At 42.3% G+C, this 14,924-nt stretch overlaps 1 protein-coding gene across 2 annotated transcripts in view; it reads left to right on the plus strand.

Moving 5' to 3' along the window:
* The first annotated feature begins 5,917 nt into the window (after positions 1 to 5,917).
* Positions 5,918 to 14,924, plus strand: part of UBE3A (ubiquitin protein ligase E3A) — a 45,398-nt gene continuing 36,391 nt past the window's right edge. The window contains exons 1-3 of one of the 2 annotated variants that reach the window (XM_053308745.1): positions 5,918 to 5,984; positions 9,325 to 9,488; positions 11,901 to 12,015. In XM_053308745.1, coding sequence (XP_053164720.1) covers positions 11,996 to 12,015 — 20 coding nt within the window. In that variant the 5' untranslated portion in view covers positions 5,918 to 5,984; positions 9,325 to 9,488; positions 11,901 to 11,995. The remainder of the gene's footprint in view (positions 5,985 to 9,324; positions 9,489 to 11,900; positions 12,016 to 14,924) is intronic. The other variant, XM_053308746.1, reaches the window with a different exon arrangement.

Here is a 14,924-nt window from a genome sequence, read left to right on the forward strand (position 1 = left end):
TTTGGGCAAGGTGATAGAGCGTGTGGTGGCGTCACAGCTGCAGAGGGTCTTGGATGATATGGATTATCTGGACCCTTTTCATCTGGCTTCCGCCGTGGATATGGGACTGAGACTGCCTTGGTCACTCTAGTGGATGACCTACGCCAGGAACTAGACAGCGGGGTGCATCCCTGTTGGTTCTGCTGGGCCTCTCGGTGGCTTTCGATACCATCGACCATGGTATCCTTCTGGGCCGCCTCTTGAGTATGGGAATCGGAGGTACTGCATTGCAGTAGTTCCGTTCCTTTCTTGGGGGGAGGGTCCAGAAGGTGGTGCTGGCGGACTACTGCTTGGCCCCATGGCCATTGGCCTGTGGGGTCCCACAGGGTTCGGTCTTGTCCCCCATGCTGTTTAACATCTACATGAAACTGGGAGAGGTCATCCGGGGACTTGGACTGAGTTGTCAGTAATATGCAGATGACACTCAGCTCTGTTTCTCTTTGCCATCTGATCCTAGGGAGGCGGTGGATGTCCTGAATCGAGGGCTGGAAGCCGTTGCCCTGCTCTCCTGCTCACTGGCCATGTGAGCTAAGCAGCCTGCAAGCTGCTACAGCTCCTCCCTGCTCTGCCTCTCAGCTGTTTGATGGGTGGGCGGGGCTTCCAGAGAGGCCTCTGTGTAGGCCTTGCTGAAGCCTGAAGCTCTCCAGGCAGCAAAGAGGGAGGGAGGCAGGCAGAGTGGCCAGCGCTGTCTGCCCTTGCCCACCTCAGCTCTCTGCAGACCTGCCCAGCCCAGCCTAGCCTTTGCCTGCTTAGTAATGGAGGTATAATGTGATTCCCCCCACCACTTGAATATTTAGGGATTGACTTGCCTTAGGGCTTTGATATCGGGGAGAAGGGTAGGGCAGATTGAGAAGACTCTGAATATTTAATTTGAAACTGATTGGGGAATTTGCTGGGTGGGTGTGTGTGTGTGTGTGTGTATAAATTTTTTTAAAAATAACTATTTAAAAAAATGCTGTAAGTGGCTTGTTTCATGGCAGAATATTACAAAAACTTCTGGAATAAACTAACAATAATATTTATTTATATTTATAAATGCACTATGTTCAAGTTAGTTTGCAGCCCAGAAGGTTTGAGTGAGAATTGTGAAGCATGTGTTGTGCTTTTATTTTTATTTTCTTTAACTGGTTGGACATGTCCAAAAACCTCACTCTCACTATTTATTGATGACTGTATGTCATCAATCAGTATGATTCTGTAATGATATGAAATGTTGAGGAGGCCCTGCCCATGCTGATTCACCACCTCCTGGGGATGGCCCTGCTTCTGCACACTTGCAGAGAGTACTATGAGAGACCACAACCTGCCCTCCTTTCACATTGGGGAACTGGGAGAATTAGTTAGGACGGAGGGCATAACTTCGGGATCTCTTTGAGCCCTGGCATGTCTCATCTATTTAAAAATTTTACCAAGAAGAGGCGGATTCCTCATTTTCTCCCTCTCCTTTTCTTCTGAGGAATGGTGCTAATTCTTGTTCTTTTCTCTTTCTCCCCACCTATCTTCCTTGCTTCAGTGGGACTTACTGGTCTCCTATAGGGAGCAAAATATGCTGGGAGCACAAATTGGTTTGGTTTGGTTTATATCCCTGAGCATGTGCAATCCTATATGCATTTACCAGGGAAGGATCTCAGACAGTTTGAACGATATGGGGTTTATTTTTAAGTAGACATGCTTTCCTTGCTAGTAAGTCCTTTAGGTTTCAGTGAAATGTACTTCCAGCTAAATGTGGTTAGATTTGCTGCCTGAGGCTGCAATTCTCCATACACTTACCTGGGACTTTTACACACAGCAGGCTTTACTGCGAAATCAAAGTTGTCCCCAAAAAACAACGCAAGTCGTGGATTTTTTTAACCCTGGATATGAATCGGGCTACACTCTGTGCCGTAAAAAACCTGAATTGTGTGTGAAGTCCCTGCGAGTCCGATAACTCGTAGGGACTTCGGGGTAAATCTGGCCAATATGTGAACACACCCCTCCATTCCAGAGGAGATGCAAGTTAAAGGGTTTTAAAAGCCCTGTGTGAAATACTTCCTGTAAGCAAACGTTACTGAATTTGTTAGGATTTCTGAGAAAACATACATAGGCTCACACTGCATGGCTGAAAGTCTCCTTTGTTAATCTGCTGCGAGGGCCATTTTAAAATCTCATCCCCAGGGCCACTCCAACCTTGCTACGCCCCTAGGAGAGAGAGCACATTAATCTTATTGATATTCATGTCCAGGTTTGCTTATTTCACTCTAGATAAGGTCAGTTCCTTATACTGTTGTTAGATATTCCTCTGCCACCAGTAATTTATTTTATTTTTCTCCAAATAACTAGCTGTGACTTGAGAATGTCCCTGCAGAACTCTGTAAAAATATTCTGGATGATGAGGAAGATTGTACCGTTTGTAGTTACTGTGTATAGAGCCCCTGGCTTCCGTTAGTGAGCTGCTGTTTAGCCCTATCAGCCTTGTTCTTGTCAGTTGCTGTACTTGAATAGGTGTTGGCACTCTTCATCTAATTTTTTTAATAGTACACATTTTGACGTAAATCATGGTAACAGTCTTTTTTTAACCATGTACTATTGAATTGCATTAGACTTTACAAATAGAACACAAATATATGAGTTTGTTTATTATTTGGTTTAACATAGTGACTTTGTTCAGATGATCTGCTAAACTGTGATATGGAAGTTCCATCGTTTGGAGCCTTGGGGACCTACCATAAGTTTACACATTCCCCCTTCCCCTCTTGCTTGCTATTCCTTCCTCCATTTCCAGGTTTTCTCTAAGCATAGTTCTTTGTGGTGTCCAAACTGAGCAACTTTTGGGCCCAGCTCAGTGGTTTCAAATAATGGTTTGAAGGCTATTTCTCAGTTTGGTTTGCCCATTTTGACAAACTGTGGTTGGAGGAACCAAGAAATTAGGGAAAGAATCCACAATTGAGGCAGAGCAGGGAACATGCCAGCCTGCAGAATGTAACATTGGAACTGAGTCACTGAGTCATAATTATTTTGTAATGGAACAATTACTTTTTATTTATATGCTGCTTCTCAACAGAAAGGTTCTTAGAGTGGTTTACATAGAGAAAAGAATAAAAGAAGACTAGCTGGGCTGGGCGCAGAGCATCTATGCCTCTGCCACCGTTACCACTTCTCCCGCGTTTTCTGGTTGGCGGGCCAGCTGGAAAGCCGGCCCACTCCTTCCTCCTGCCCACCCACCAATTCCCAGCTGCCAGGCTGGCCCGCCGCCTCCTGCTCCCGTTCCACCCCCACTCCGCTGCTGCCTTCTCCCTTTGCTGCTTTCTCACTGGCTGGCCACTTCTGCACACCTCCACCCCACCACCACCATCACTTTCTGGCTTCTTCTTTCCTCGCCCCACCCCCCACCTGGCCAACCGGACTTTCCGCTTTCCAGCCAGCCACTTCTCGGCTGCCTGGCTGCCCAACCTCCTGCCGGCGGGCCCTGCCTTCTCCTCCTACCAGTGCCATTGTTTTCTCGGCCATTGGCCAGCTGCTGCCATTAATTCCTGGCCTGCTGGCTGGCTGCCACCATCCCCCCACCCCTCCGCTCATCCCCATCGCTATCCGGCAGCTCTCCAAACTCTCGCGAGAGCTGCCACACATGGGATTAGTGATGGGTACATTTAAGAGAATTAATTATATAGATAGTTCCCTGTCCCCAAGGGCTCACATTCTAAGATAGACACCAGCAACACCCACTGCAGAAATACTATGCTGGGACTGAATAGAGGTGGTTATACCTGCTAAATATAAGAGAACCACCTCTTTCAAATGTGCCTCTTTGCCTAGTTAGCAGTGGTTTCCATGTAATAATGTGACGTTTCAGTGCTTCTAAGAGATCATGTTTTATTTTCTGTCAGTGGACAGGCATGTTTTGGAAGAGTTGTCCAGAGATGTTTTATACAGCAATAGCTTTCTTTCGTATGCCATGCAGGCTGTGGGTTTGTTACAGGCTGGTAGTGCGGAGGAGAAATTGGTCATGGTGCACATCCGCACCAATTTCAAGAGAGGTAGCTTTGTTAGTCTGCTGCAGCGCAGCAAAAGCAACAGAGAGTCTTTTGGCACCTTAAGTACCAATGGATATATTTCCCAGTTCTCTTGGGAAATAGTGTGTGAATCTGGGAATGAAATTTAGGGTTGTTTGCTAGGCAGAATGTTGAAATCCAGGTTTCAATCCAATTTTCCAAAATGCCCAAGGTTCTATGCCCAAGTTTGGCTAGAAAGGTGGATCTGAAGGTTGCTCTTGCTGACTGTCACGCTGTGACATAAAGACAAGGAAGGCACCTTCCTCCTGAAGGTGTCTGAACAACAGCCTGAACAACAGCCTACCCATAAGTGGCATTTAATAAGAAGAACTATCCAGCAGTTGTGTGTTTGTGTGTATTTTGTTCTTTTCCTTTTTTCCCCTTTTAGCTCTAGGAGGGGTAATGGAGAAAGAAAGCTAGTTTAGTAAGGGAGGGTGCTGATTTAGTTGATCGGGAAACAGAATATGATTTTTTAATTTTGAAGCTGCATGATGTTTGTAAATGCTTTGAGAATGGAAACTCAAAACTTAATAGCCCAAAAAAAACCAAAAACGGACACATCTCAATGTGGGGATAAAACTATGGTGTCAGGACACGAGGCTTAGATTTGTTAGGTTCTAGGAATGTTCTAGGCTTAGCCAAGCCTGTACAGAGAGAATGTACTCCATTTGAACCAAAATGGAACCAGATTACTAGTGCTTGATGTAAAAAAAAAAAAAATTGCAGAATAGCTTTTAAAGTGATCCCTGGAGGAAAACCAGAATCTGGTGTGCATCTGTCTTGGGATATTTCCTCCCAAAGAATGCGAGTGTAAATATTCCTGGGCATCCAAATGGATAGAACCTGGCCATGGAAATACTGTAGGGTGTGATAGCCAGGTGTTTTGTGTTTTTTTAAAAAGCCATATGGAAATATATACATGTCAAAGACTTTTACAGCGGGATGTGATGTGTAGATGTTTATGCTAATGCTAGAATGCTAAAATTATTAGGGGCTCTGGAGCACCTTTGCAGTGAGGAAAAGTTAAAGTGTTTCAGACTCTTTGGTATAGAAAAGAGCTAAAAGGCAACATGATAGTGGTTATGTATGGTGGGGAGCAAGTGGGTAAAAGTTTTTATCCCCCTGTCATAATTCTAGAAGTCAGGAATATTCGCTGAAATGGATTGGCAAGTAGTTAAGGACAGAGAGTACTTAACATGCATTAATCATGAGTTAAGAAATTTGTTGGCACAGAATGTGGTGATGACCACTTTGATGGCTTGAAACAGGGATTATAGAAATGTGTGGAACAGAAATCTCTCACTGGCTATTAGTCAAAACAACTATGCAGAACATCCATGTTTCAGAGGCATTTTACCTGTGAATACCAGTTGTTGAGAGACAACATTGGGAGAGGTCTGTTGCCTTCATGCCCTGCTTGTGGGCTTCCTGGAAGCATCTGGTTGGCCACTCTGGGAACCAGAATGTTGAACTTGATAGATTTTGGGCCTGATCCAACCGACTTGGTCATTTCGTCCTTTTCCTATGTTGTTTGACTCTCCTGTCTTGCCCCCAGTCCCACCCCACCACTGCAGAAACACAAAGAAACTAATAATCCTTGTGCTTGGCAAAGGAACATTGATTCAATTTCAAGAGAAGTGTTGGTTTAACATGCGTATATTTAGAATTTAATTTTAAGCATGGTATCAAAGAACTTCCATATTTGTTTTTTAAGTCTACTTTTCTCTGTTCTGAGTAATGATATTTCCCAAAGAAAAGCTGCTTAGAATGTGGTGTTAGTGAATAAAATTATGACTTTGCCTGCTATCATAAGCTACCATTTCAAAAACTGAAGTAAGGTATTATATCCTAGGTCTACAGTTGGTTGAAGGCCACACAGTAACATAAGAGCAACTTCCGGGAGTGTCAGAAAACATGGTATGTAGATTGGTCATATGATGGATATTGTATTTTTGTATCGTTATGCTTCCATATAACTAGTTTATGAACAATCTGAAGCAAACCACCTTTATAGAGACATAGTATGTTCTTTTATATGAAAACCGATTATTGTATAATATACAAACATCTATTGAAAATATGCAGTTGCTGGTAACTGACAAGTGAAGTAATTGAATAGCCTGGAAGTTGCTCCACAAGCCCAGAGTAATTCGACTACTGTATGCTGCTTGTTTGTGAATGGAATACCAATTGAGATATCTTTTGTTTTATTTTAACTGTCAAATGTACTTTTAGTATGCATAATAGATCACATACCTTTTGAAAGTCTACTATGTTTGACGATCCATCTGGTGTATATTCTGTTCCAATACCATATTTTCTTGTCTATTAGTTAAGTGTCATGAGAAAATTCATATTGCTATGAGGTTATTGGCAAATGTCCTAACTCATTTTATACAGCTTATGTTCAGTTTTGGTCTGGCCAAGTGTGGTGAAAAGGCCCGAAAAAGCTGCAAAACAAATTAGGCTTTAAATTACAGTGCAATGTCATTATGTTTTAATGTATGATAAAATGCATGCTGAAATTCAAGTGTTGCTTGCTGTAGCCTGCCAGATTCTTGTCCTCTGCACCCTGGTTTGAGGACAAGAGAAATAAGAGGTACCTGTTCAGTTCTACCTCCTTTATACCATAGCCTGAATTCAGAGATTTAGGTATACTCTGCATATTGAAAACTTCTGTGCATACAGGTGCTCCTTCTTCCATGTCCCTCACTCACTCCCTGTCTAGAAATGAATGGGCAGCCTTTGCAAGCAAACTTAGTGTGACCCATGTGCCTATAGCAAGTTACTGGTTAATGAGCAGGTGTGTCTTATTGGTGGAAATATCTTTTGGAATCAGCTGTTGTTTAAAAAGAGAGTGGTGTGGGAAATGAAGTTTATAATGAATTTTGGGTGTTCTATCCAGAATGTATCCCTAAATTGTTCGGTGAGGGTTATGCTACTTTCACGTACATAATTCCTAGAAGATTTCTAAGCTTGGAGCCTCAGCTGGCAGCCAATGACTGCTCAGCTGCTCTTGCACTCACAGCACCTCTGGGCCAGCCCACCTGCTTTGCTGTCCAGAAAGTTGCTCTCAGCCTCACAAAGGCAGGTGGATGTAGTCCATACAGTCAATCCTTTGACAGTTTCAGATTGAAATCTTGTTTCTGAGGTTTAAAAATATTGTACACTTTATTTTATGATAATCATGGAAGGGTAAGATCCCTGACTGAGGAGTATGATCTAATTGAAGAGTTGAAGCAAACATAACAACTAGACAGCTATAAATATTATTATTATTATTAAATTCAATTTCTATACCGCCCTTCCAAAAATGGCTCAGGGCGGTTTACAAAGAGAAATAAAACAAATAAGATGGCGGAATATGACAGGACTTTACAAATTCCAAGTGCCAGGGAGTCATGGCACCTAGATTAGGATATTCAGAAGTGGAGTTACTTAATAAAACCTCCATTTGTCCCAGGCAGAAAATAATTTGTCAAGGCCTTGAAGATAGGTACCATGGCACATGTGAGCAACAGGTTCTCAAGCACACGTTTCCATCTTGGAAAATATGCTTGTTAAAAGAATACAAAAATTAAAAAGATGAAACTTTTAGCCAAGAACCACTGACTTTAGTTTTGTTTGTAGGTTTCACTGTGCCTTATTGTCATCAAGTTTTACATGTAGAAAGCAATCTGACTCGGCACAGAGGTTATAAATGAACAGCTTTCCAAAAACTTTAAAAAATCTGAAAGTCTGTTTTAATCTTCTGAAATACCGTAGGTTTAATAGAGATAGATAGGTTTAGCCAAACTCCAAACGTGCTGAAAATGAAGAGGCATTGAAAATGAAGAATAGGCAGAACACTTAAAATTGCCATCTAGTCCTGTAATTCATGAAACAATGCTGTCTGTAATGCACAAGGCATTTTACTATAGAATGCTCAGCAGCTTATGTTTCTCTTTGAGCTATCCTTTGTAAGAGTCCAGCTATCATCTTGGGGAGGAAAGGTGGGGTATATTAAAAATACATGAACAATTTCTACAATAAGGATAGAAATTTGGGGCTGGGGTGGAGCTTCTTGTTGTCAAAGATTGACCATTCAAAGATCCCTCACCTTTTCCCATTCCTTTTCTGTTTGACTGCTGCTCACTGCATCTCTATATTCTAGAACATTCAATATTTCTTCTTGGGAATATAGGAAGCTGCCTTATACCAAGTCAGACCATTGATCCATCTAGCTCAGGATTGTCTACACTGATAGGCAGTGGTTCGCCAAGGTTTCAGGCAGGAATCTCTTCCAGCCTTACCTTCTAGGGATTGAACCTGACCCCTTCTACATGCAAAGCAGATGCTTTACTACTGAGCTACAGCCCCCTCCCCAAAATCTTTGCCTATGCCAAAATTTGGAACAAATGGCACATACATTGTTTGTCGTCTTAATGTATAAATAGTGTCCAAAAGTATTAATTTTAATCCATTTTCATCACTTATTGTAGATGAACAGTTTGTATTTTCCAGTGTATGTTTGTATGCATGTGGTTGCATGGTCAAATATCTGAAAATGAAAAAAAGACATCCAGACTAACTCTTTAGGACATTCTAGATTTTTCCATTTCACAAGGGGTCGGTTTTGGCGATTTCCCTTTCCCTCTGCAGCTACCTGTGCCTACTGAAGCCATCTGTCTAAGGTTCCCCCAACTCTCAAGGACATAGCCAGGGGCGTAACTACTATTAGGCAAGGGGAGGCGGCTGCCTGGGGGCCCCCACACCTCGAGGGCCCACCCAGAGGCAAGTCACATGACTATATATTGTGGGGTGTGTGTGTGTATGTGTATGTATGTATGTATGTATGTATGTATGTATGTATGTATGTATCAGCGAGGGGCTCATTTTAAAATTTTGTCTCTGGGCCCACTCAAGCCTTGTTACGCCCCTGGACATAGTTTTGGGAGAGGCAAGCATCTACAGAGGAAAGGGGAGATCACTGGCAATTGCCCCCAGTTAGCCATCCTGAATCTTGGAATAGGCAGTCATTTTAAATTTCTCCTTTATGTTTTTTGCCCAACCCACTGTCAATCTAGAGTTTTTTTAAACTTGCAAAATACTTCATAGTCATTCTCATGAAGCTTATTATCACCAGGAGTTCTGAAAGTGTGACGTGAGAATGGAGTGGTGTTCACTCCTCTTTTTTTCAGTGTTAGTATCTAGAATTTTAATTGCAGATAAGCTCAGATAATAGAATAGGTAAGACATTAACTGATTCCATTTTCAGCAATGGAAGCCCTCAGCTGGAGAGCAAAAAGCCAATGGGTGGCCTCGGGGTGCTGTGGGTACAAGATTTGCTGAATAATCACTGGCTGACAGCGACATGACAGAGTAGAAGATCAGCCCTACATCTTATACCAGTGAAGCCAGATCACAGGAAGCGGTTGACAGGTAAAGTTTTTGAAATGGAAATATCCACTACAAATGGTTACCGAAGCGAAGAATCCAAGCATTGTAAATTGTATTATTTTTCTCCTGTCTTTCTCCCCACCCCCTTTAATTTTTGATGGTGAGGAGGGGTGGAGTTTGAAACATTGGCTCTTTGTTGTAGCAAACTTCAGATCAAGGGAACAGACTGAAAAGTAAAAGGAAAGGATCTGAAGACTATTTTGCATGTTATATAAAAGGAAGCCCAGGATTCCCTCCAATGTATACTAAATAGAAATTTGCCACCAGTCATGGATCTCTGAAGACTGTAATGTGTTAACAATTGTTTGTCATATTCATACTTGTGCATATATTTTAGGCATGCACGTAAGACATTTAAGTGTGTAGCCTAACATGTAATGTGTGAAGTGGTCCTGAGATGTTCTGACGTGGCTCAGATGATCGAACAAACCATAGCTGGTTCTGCTAAAACCGCAGCTTGAAGACCTTTGAGACTGCACATTTCTCCCCCTTATCTCTTCAGCTTGCATGCCATGGGCTTCTTCTTTGGCATAAACCACTGTTCTGTAGCCTTTGCTGAATCAGGAACTGTGTTTGAACTCTAGTTTGCAAACCAGGATGTGAAACTTGGATTTAACCTAGTTTCACCTCCAGGTTTGTAAAGCAGGATTAAATAATGAAGCCATGGTTCAAACAATCCAGGATGCTGACTTCAACTCTGTGCCAGAACTCAGGAAATAGGGGGAGGATCAAGCTTGGGAGACCGCAAGCCTAATTCCCAATCTAAACAAATCATGGTTTGTTGATCAAGTGCAGTAGCTTTTTACTTGTGTAATCATTGTTTTCCAAGAGGATACTACTGGGGGCCAGAAGGACTATTTTTAAATATAGAATGGGCTCCCATTGCATTAGGATCAATAATTACCTCATGTCGGGGTAGGAGAAGTTGGGATCAAGAGTAGTCTAAAACACTGGTTTAACATTCTTCCTTATCAGAAGGCAGGAACTGTTTAGGGTGGCCCCTTCTAGAATGCTTTACGGTAGTCTAGCCATGAAATAATGAACAAATTGGTAGAGACTACCAGTAGGGATGTGCACAGAACTGGCGGGGGCTAGTTCGACGGTGGGGTGGGGGGCTTTAAGGGCGGGGGTGGGTGCACTTCCCCCCGCCATGTTTCCCGCACTGGCGACTGCACTCGTGTGCCACATACGTTGCACACACCCAACATTCGCATGCGTGAGCAACACACGCAGTCGCCATTCCTACTTCCGGGTCCATCTGGTTAACGGTGGCACGGAGCAGCAGGAGGAACTCTTAAGGATTCGTGTCCTGGCAGGGAAAGTGCAGCATGGGGGTAAGTGCTTAAACTTACCTTGTCCTTAAAGGTAAGTGCTTAAACTTACCTGTCCTTAAAGCCAAACCCTCCCCCCCATCAAACGTTTGAGCCAACGGGTTCGAACCAGTTCAGAGGCCCGTAAAATGGCCTCCGAACCAGTTTGTGCACATTCCTAACTACCAGTGTTCCCTGTAACAGAGATTCCCAGATGTTGTTGACTACAACTCCCAGGATCCCCAGATGTAGTAGCCTTTGTCTGGGATGCTGGGATTTGTAGTCAGTAACATCTGGGAATCTCTGTTACAGGGACCACTGGAGACTACTCTTAGCCACAACTGCAGTGCATCAAAGGCTACAAACCTGTGTGATTGGATGTGGCTGAATCAGATCAGTTGTGGAATCTTCTGCATCCTGCAACCCCAAGCACAGGCTGTTGGTCACTGTTGTTTTAGTATTTCCTAGATTTGTTTTCAGTAGTCTTGCCTGCTTTCAATCCCCAACCATGGCTTGATATGAGGAGAACATGAAGACTGAATCACCTGAGTCATGTGTGGTGTAGTGGTTAGAGTGCTGGACTAGGACCGGGGAGACCCGAGTTCAAATCTCCATTCAGCCATGATACTAGCTGGGTGACTCTGGGCCAGTCACTTCTCTATCAGCCTAACCTACTTCACAGGGTTGTTGTTGTGAGGAGAAACTTAAGTATGTAGTACACCGCTCTGGGCTTCTTGGAGGAAGAGCGGGATATAAATGCAAAATAATAATAATGTAATGGGGTAGAGGGAAGAGCTGGATACTGATTGCAAAGGACTCTGTCTCTGGATGCAAATAAACTCTAAATGTTGCATTTCTCACTTACTCTTTGCCTGTTAGGAAACGTCTTGGGTTGACAAACTGGATCAGTTTCAAATATGATTTATAAAGACCAGAAAAGTAGAATTCTGACATTTGTTAGATATTGGTATCAGACACTCTTGCAAGTATGCAGTGCATCTATTAACATTATCACAACAGTTGTGTAGCTTAAAACATGAACAGAACAGAGGATGTTTAACTAAGCATATTTTTATTTATTTAGTACCATTAAGCCTATGCTTGGCTCAGCACAAGAGAACTGGCGAGAACCTGTTTTAAATCAACGACACACAATTGTGATCACCCCAATGTCACCGAATGGCCACAGCTTGTAAAAGGTAAATTTCAGGATACCTTGGAGGGTTTATATATTTTTAAAAATTTTAAATGCACAGTTAACTGCCTGATTAGAGTTCATGTAATCTTAGGGTGACACTGTCCAGGCAAGTATATTGGATGTAACCATGCTTTCTGTATTGTTTTTAAGGTCCGTATAGGAACATGGGAAGCTGCCATATACTGAGTCAGACCATATGTCCATCTTGCTCAGTATTGTCTACACAGACTGGCAGCGGCTTCTCCAAGGTTGCAGGCAGGAATCTCTCTCAGCCCTATCTTGGAGATGCCAGGGAGGGAACTTGGAGCCTAGATGCTCTTCCCAGAGCGGCTCCATCCCCTAAAGGGAATATCTTACAGGGCTCACACTTCTAGTCTCCCTTTCATATGCAACCAGGGTGGATCCTGCTTAGCTTAAGGGGACAAGTCATGCTTGCTACCACAAGACTAGTTCTCTTCTCTTGGTATAAATATTTACCGTTCCAGAATGTGTATTTAGGAGATTGTCCACGTTCAGTAGATACCAGATGTAACCCATCACAGACTTTCAAACTATCTGATTTTAAAAAGCGCAAGAAATCTTGAATAATAATATTTTAGTAACAAAGAGTCCATAGTTTGCTAAAACTTATATTTTTCCCAGGGAGCTTGATACTATTGCTAAGTGCAACAGACTTGCATACCTTCTGCTTTTCTTTCCTGGGGAGTTGCAGTGGAGGTAAAAGGAGTGGCTTGCAGAATGGAGAAGTTGCTCTGAGGGTTGTTGGAAGTGAGCCACCCTTTGAAATTGCTAGCTCATGCTGCAGTGTTCTGATTAGTGGGTGGGTGTTGTGATTGCATTTCCTGTGGTCTCATTCAGGGCTGAAACTTGTAAGAGCATTTATGATGAGATTTGGTTAAACCAAACCTCCTGATTCCTGAGTTATACTGAATATTGGACACTTTGCAGTTATACAGTGTTTCTGAGATTGTTTATGCAATATTTAGCATTGTAAAAAGCTTCTCTTCAAATTACCAAATATGTTCTATGTTGCTGCTGACCCTGTTGCAGAATAAAGGTTTAACAACTACGGGACTTCTTAAATTTAAAAAAGCTTTATAAAAGCTGCCGTCTACTTGGCTAATATTGAAACAATGTCAGTTGAGCTTCTGGAAATCCAGAAACATGCATCTTTTACATTGCAGCTCAGGGCTACATCTTCTATACTACAAAGATGACTATCACTGAACGGAGCTGGTTATTGGGTACCAGCAGGGACATAACAAACTGGACTATTTTTGGTTCAGCTGAAAACTTGGGTTTATTAAAAACATTAAGTAATTGATTGTATAAATATAAAGAACTATCTAAAAGAATTATATAATATGTTCACCACCAGTAATTACTTAAGATCCATACAGGTTACATGATATTGAGGCAAATCAAATTGACTTCACTAATACACTGAAGTTATTATTTGGCAGTGTGTAAATGGGCTTGAAAGGAGCCTTGAGCTTGCACACTTCCTCTTTCCCTTGTGTGCTGCATGATTCCTTCCCTTCCCCCCCCCTCACTTTTTAAAAAATTGTTAACTACCTAATAAACTTGCATTTAGATCTGAAACTTGCTTCAACCCTTGGATTCAGATCTAGGTTTATTTCAAGCATTGCAGTGCGAATAATCCAATATGGGTTGGTTCAGATGACACAACTGATCAGTGCTTCTTTCTAACTCCAGTCCGAAGTAGAATTCTTCCATCTCATGCAAAGGGAGGGGAGATCACGTACTCTCAAGACTCAAGGTTGTCATGTGAAGCCATAGTTTAACCGTGGCATTGCATGATACCTGAACCATGGGTTAATTTGCACATAACATCTTAGATCTTCCAAATCATAGTTTAATCAGATCTGGAATGAGCTTGGTGCTTGCCTCCCTCCTTCCCCTGCATGTTCAGGCCAACCTTTACTTCCTGGGTAAGGCATTAAACCATAGTTGTTTGTTGCATTTGAACTGGCAGCTATGGTTTTGTGTTTGCCTTCCAAACCAGGATTGGAAATCAGCTTCAAACTGTATTTTCCAGTCCTGGTTTTGGGAGAAGCACAAACCATAGTAATGGCAAAGTATAATTTTCCTTGAACCAGGAAGTAGTTGGCTCTGAAGATGCCTTGAATCAGGAAGTAATTGGCTCTGAAGATGTGAGGTGAGGAGGAAGCATGTACAAACCACTGTACTTTGGACAATCAGAAATGTGACATGTAAACCAACCCAACGTTGAGAATTTATAAAGATTTAAGAAAAAGTTTTAAAATAGACTGGTGTAGTCTGTTACACTTTCACCATGGTGTTTTTACAGGCCTAAAATTTTATTAGTATTAGGAAAGTTTCTTCAGGTCTTTTCTTCCACATAAGATTGGTGGGAATTCTGAACATTGTAAAAAAAGCTTACCCTTGCAACAACAGCCCTTGCTTCTCCCAGACATATAAGCATTTAGAGTATGTGTGTAATAAAGGATATATGATATGGATTTTGATAAACTTGTACTGCCTGGCACTGAATCAAGGGGCAAACTATTGGAAACCCTCAGCAGCTGCCTTTAGTGTTTGGACAACTTTCCTTTTGTCCAAGAACCATGTAGGTATTCTCTCTCTAGCTCTTTTGTGTAACTGTGGACCCTGTGCATGGGCCCAGGTTCAACTGCTGAACTATTACCGTAGGCAATTCTGTAGCATAGTAGCCTGTTGAACAACTTGCCATTTGCCTTTGGGTCTAGTATGGAGTATGGAAAGATGAGCAAAGATGGACAGGCAATGGTTTCTGTTGCTTCTGCCAAAAATTGAAACACTGTGTACCTAAATGCTTGTAGTGGAGTATCTGCTTGAAGTGCTAGCATAATATAATTGTTTGTAGACACTGTACCTACATAAGCAGCT

Source organism: Hemicordylus capensis, chromosome 3, assembly GCF_027244095.1.
Source record: "Hemicordylus capensis ecotype Gifberg chromosome 3, rHemCap1.1.pri, whole genome shotgun sequence".
NCBI lineage: Eukaryota > Metazoa > Chordata > Lepidosauria > Squamata > Cordylidae > Hemicordylus > Hemicordylus capensis.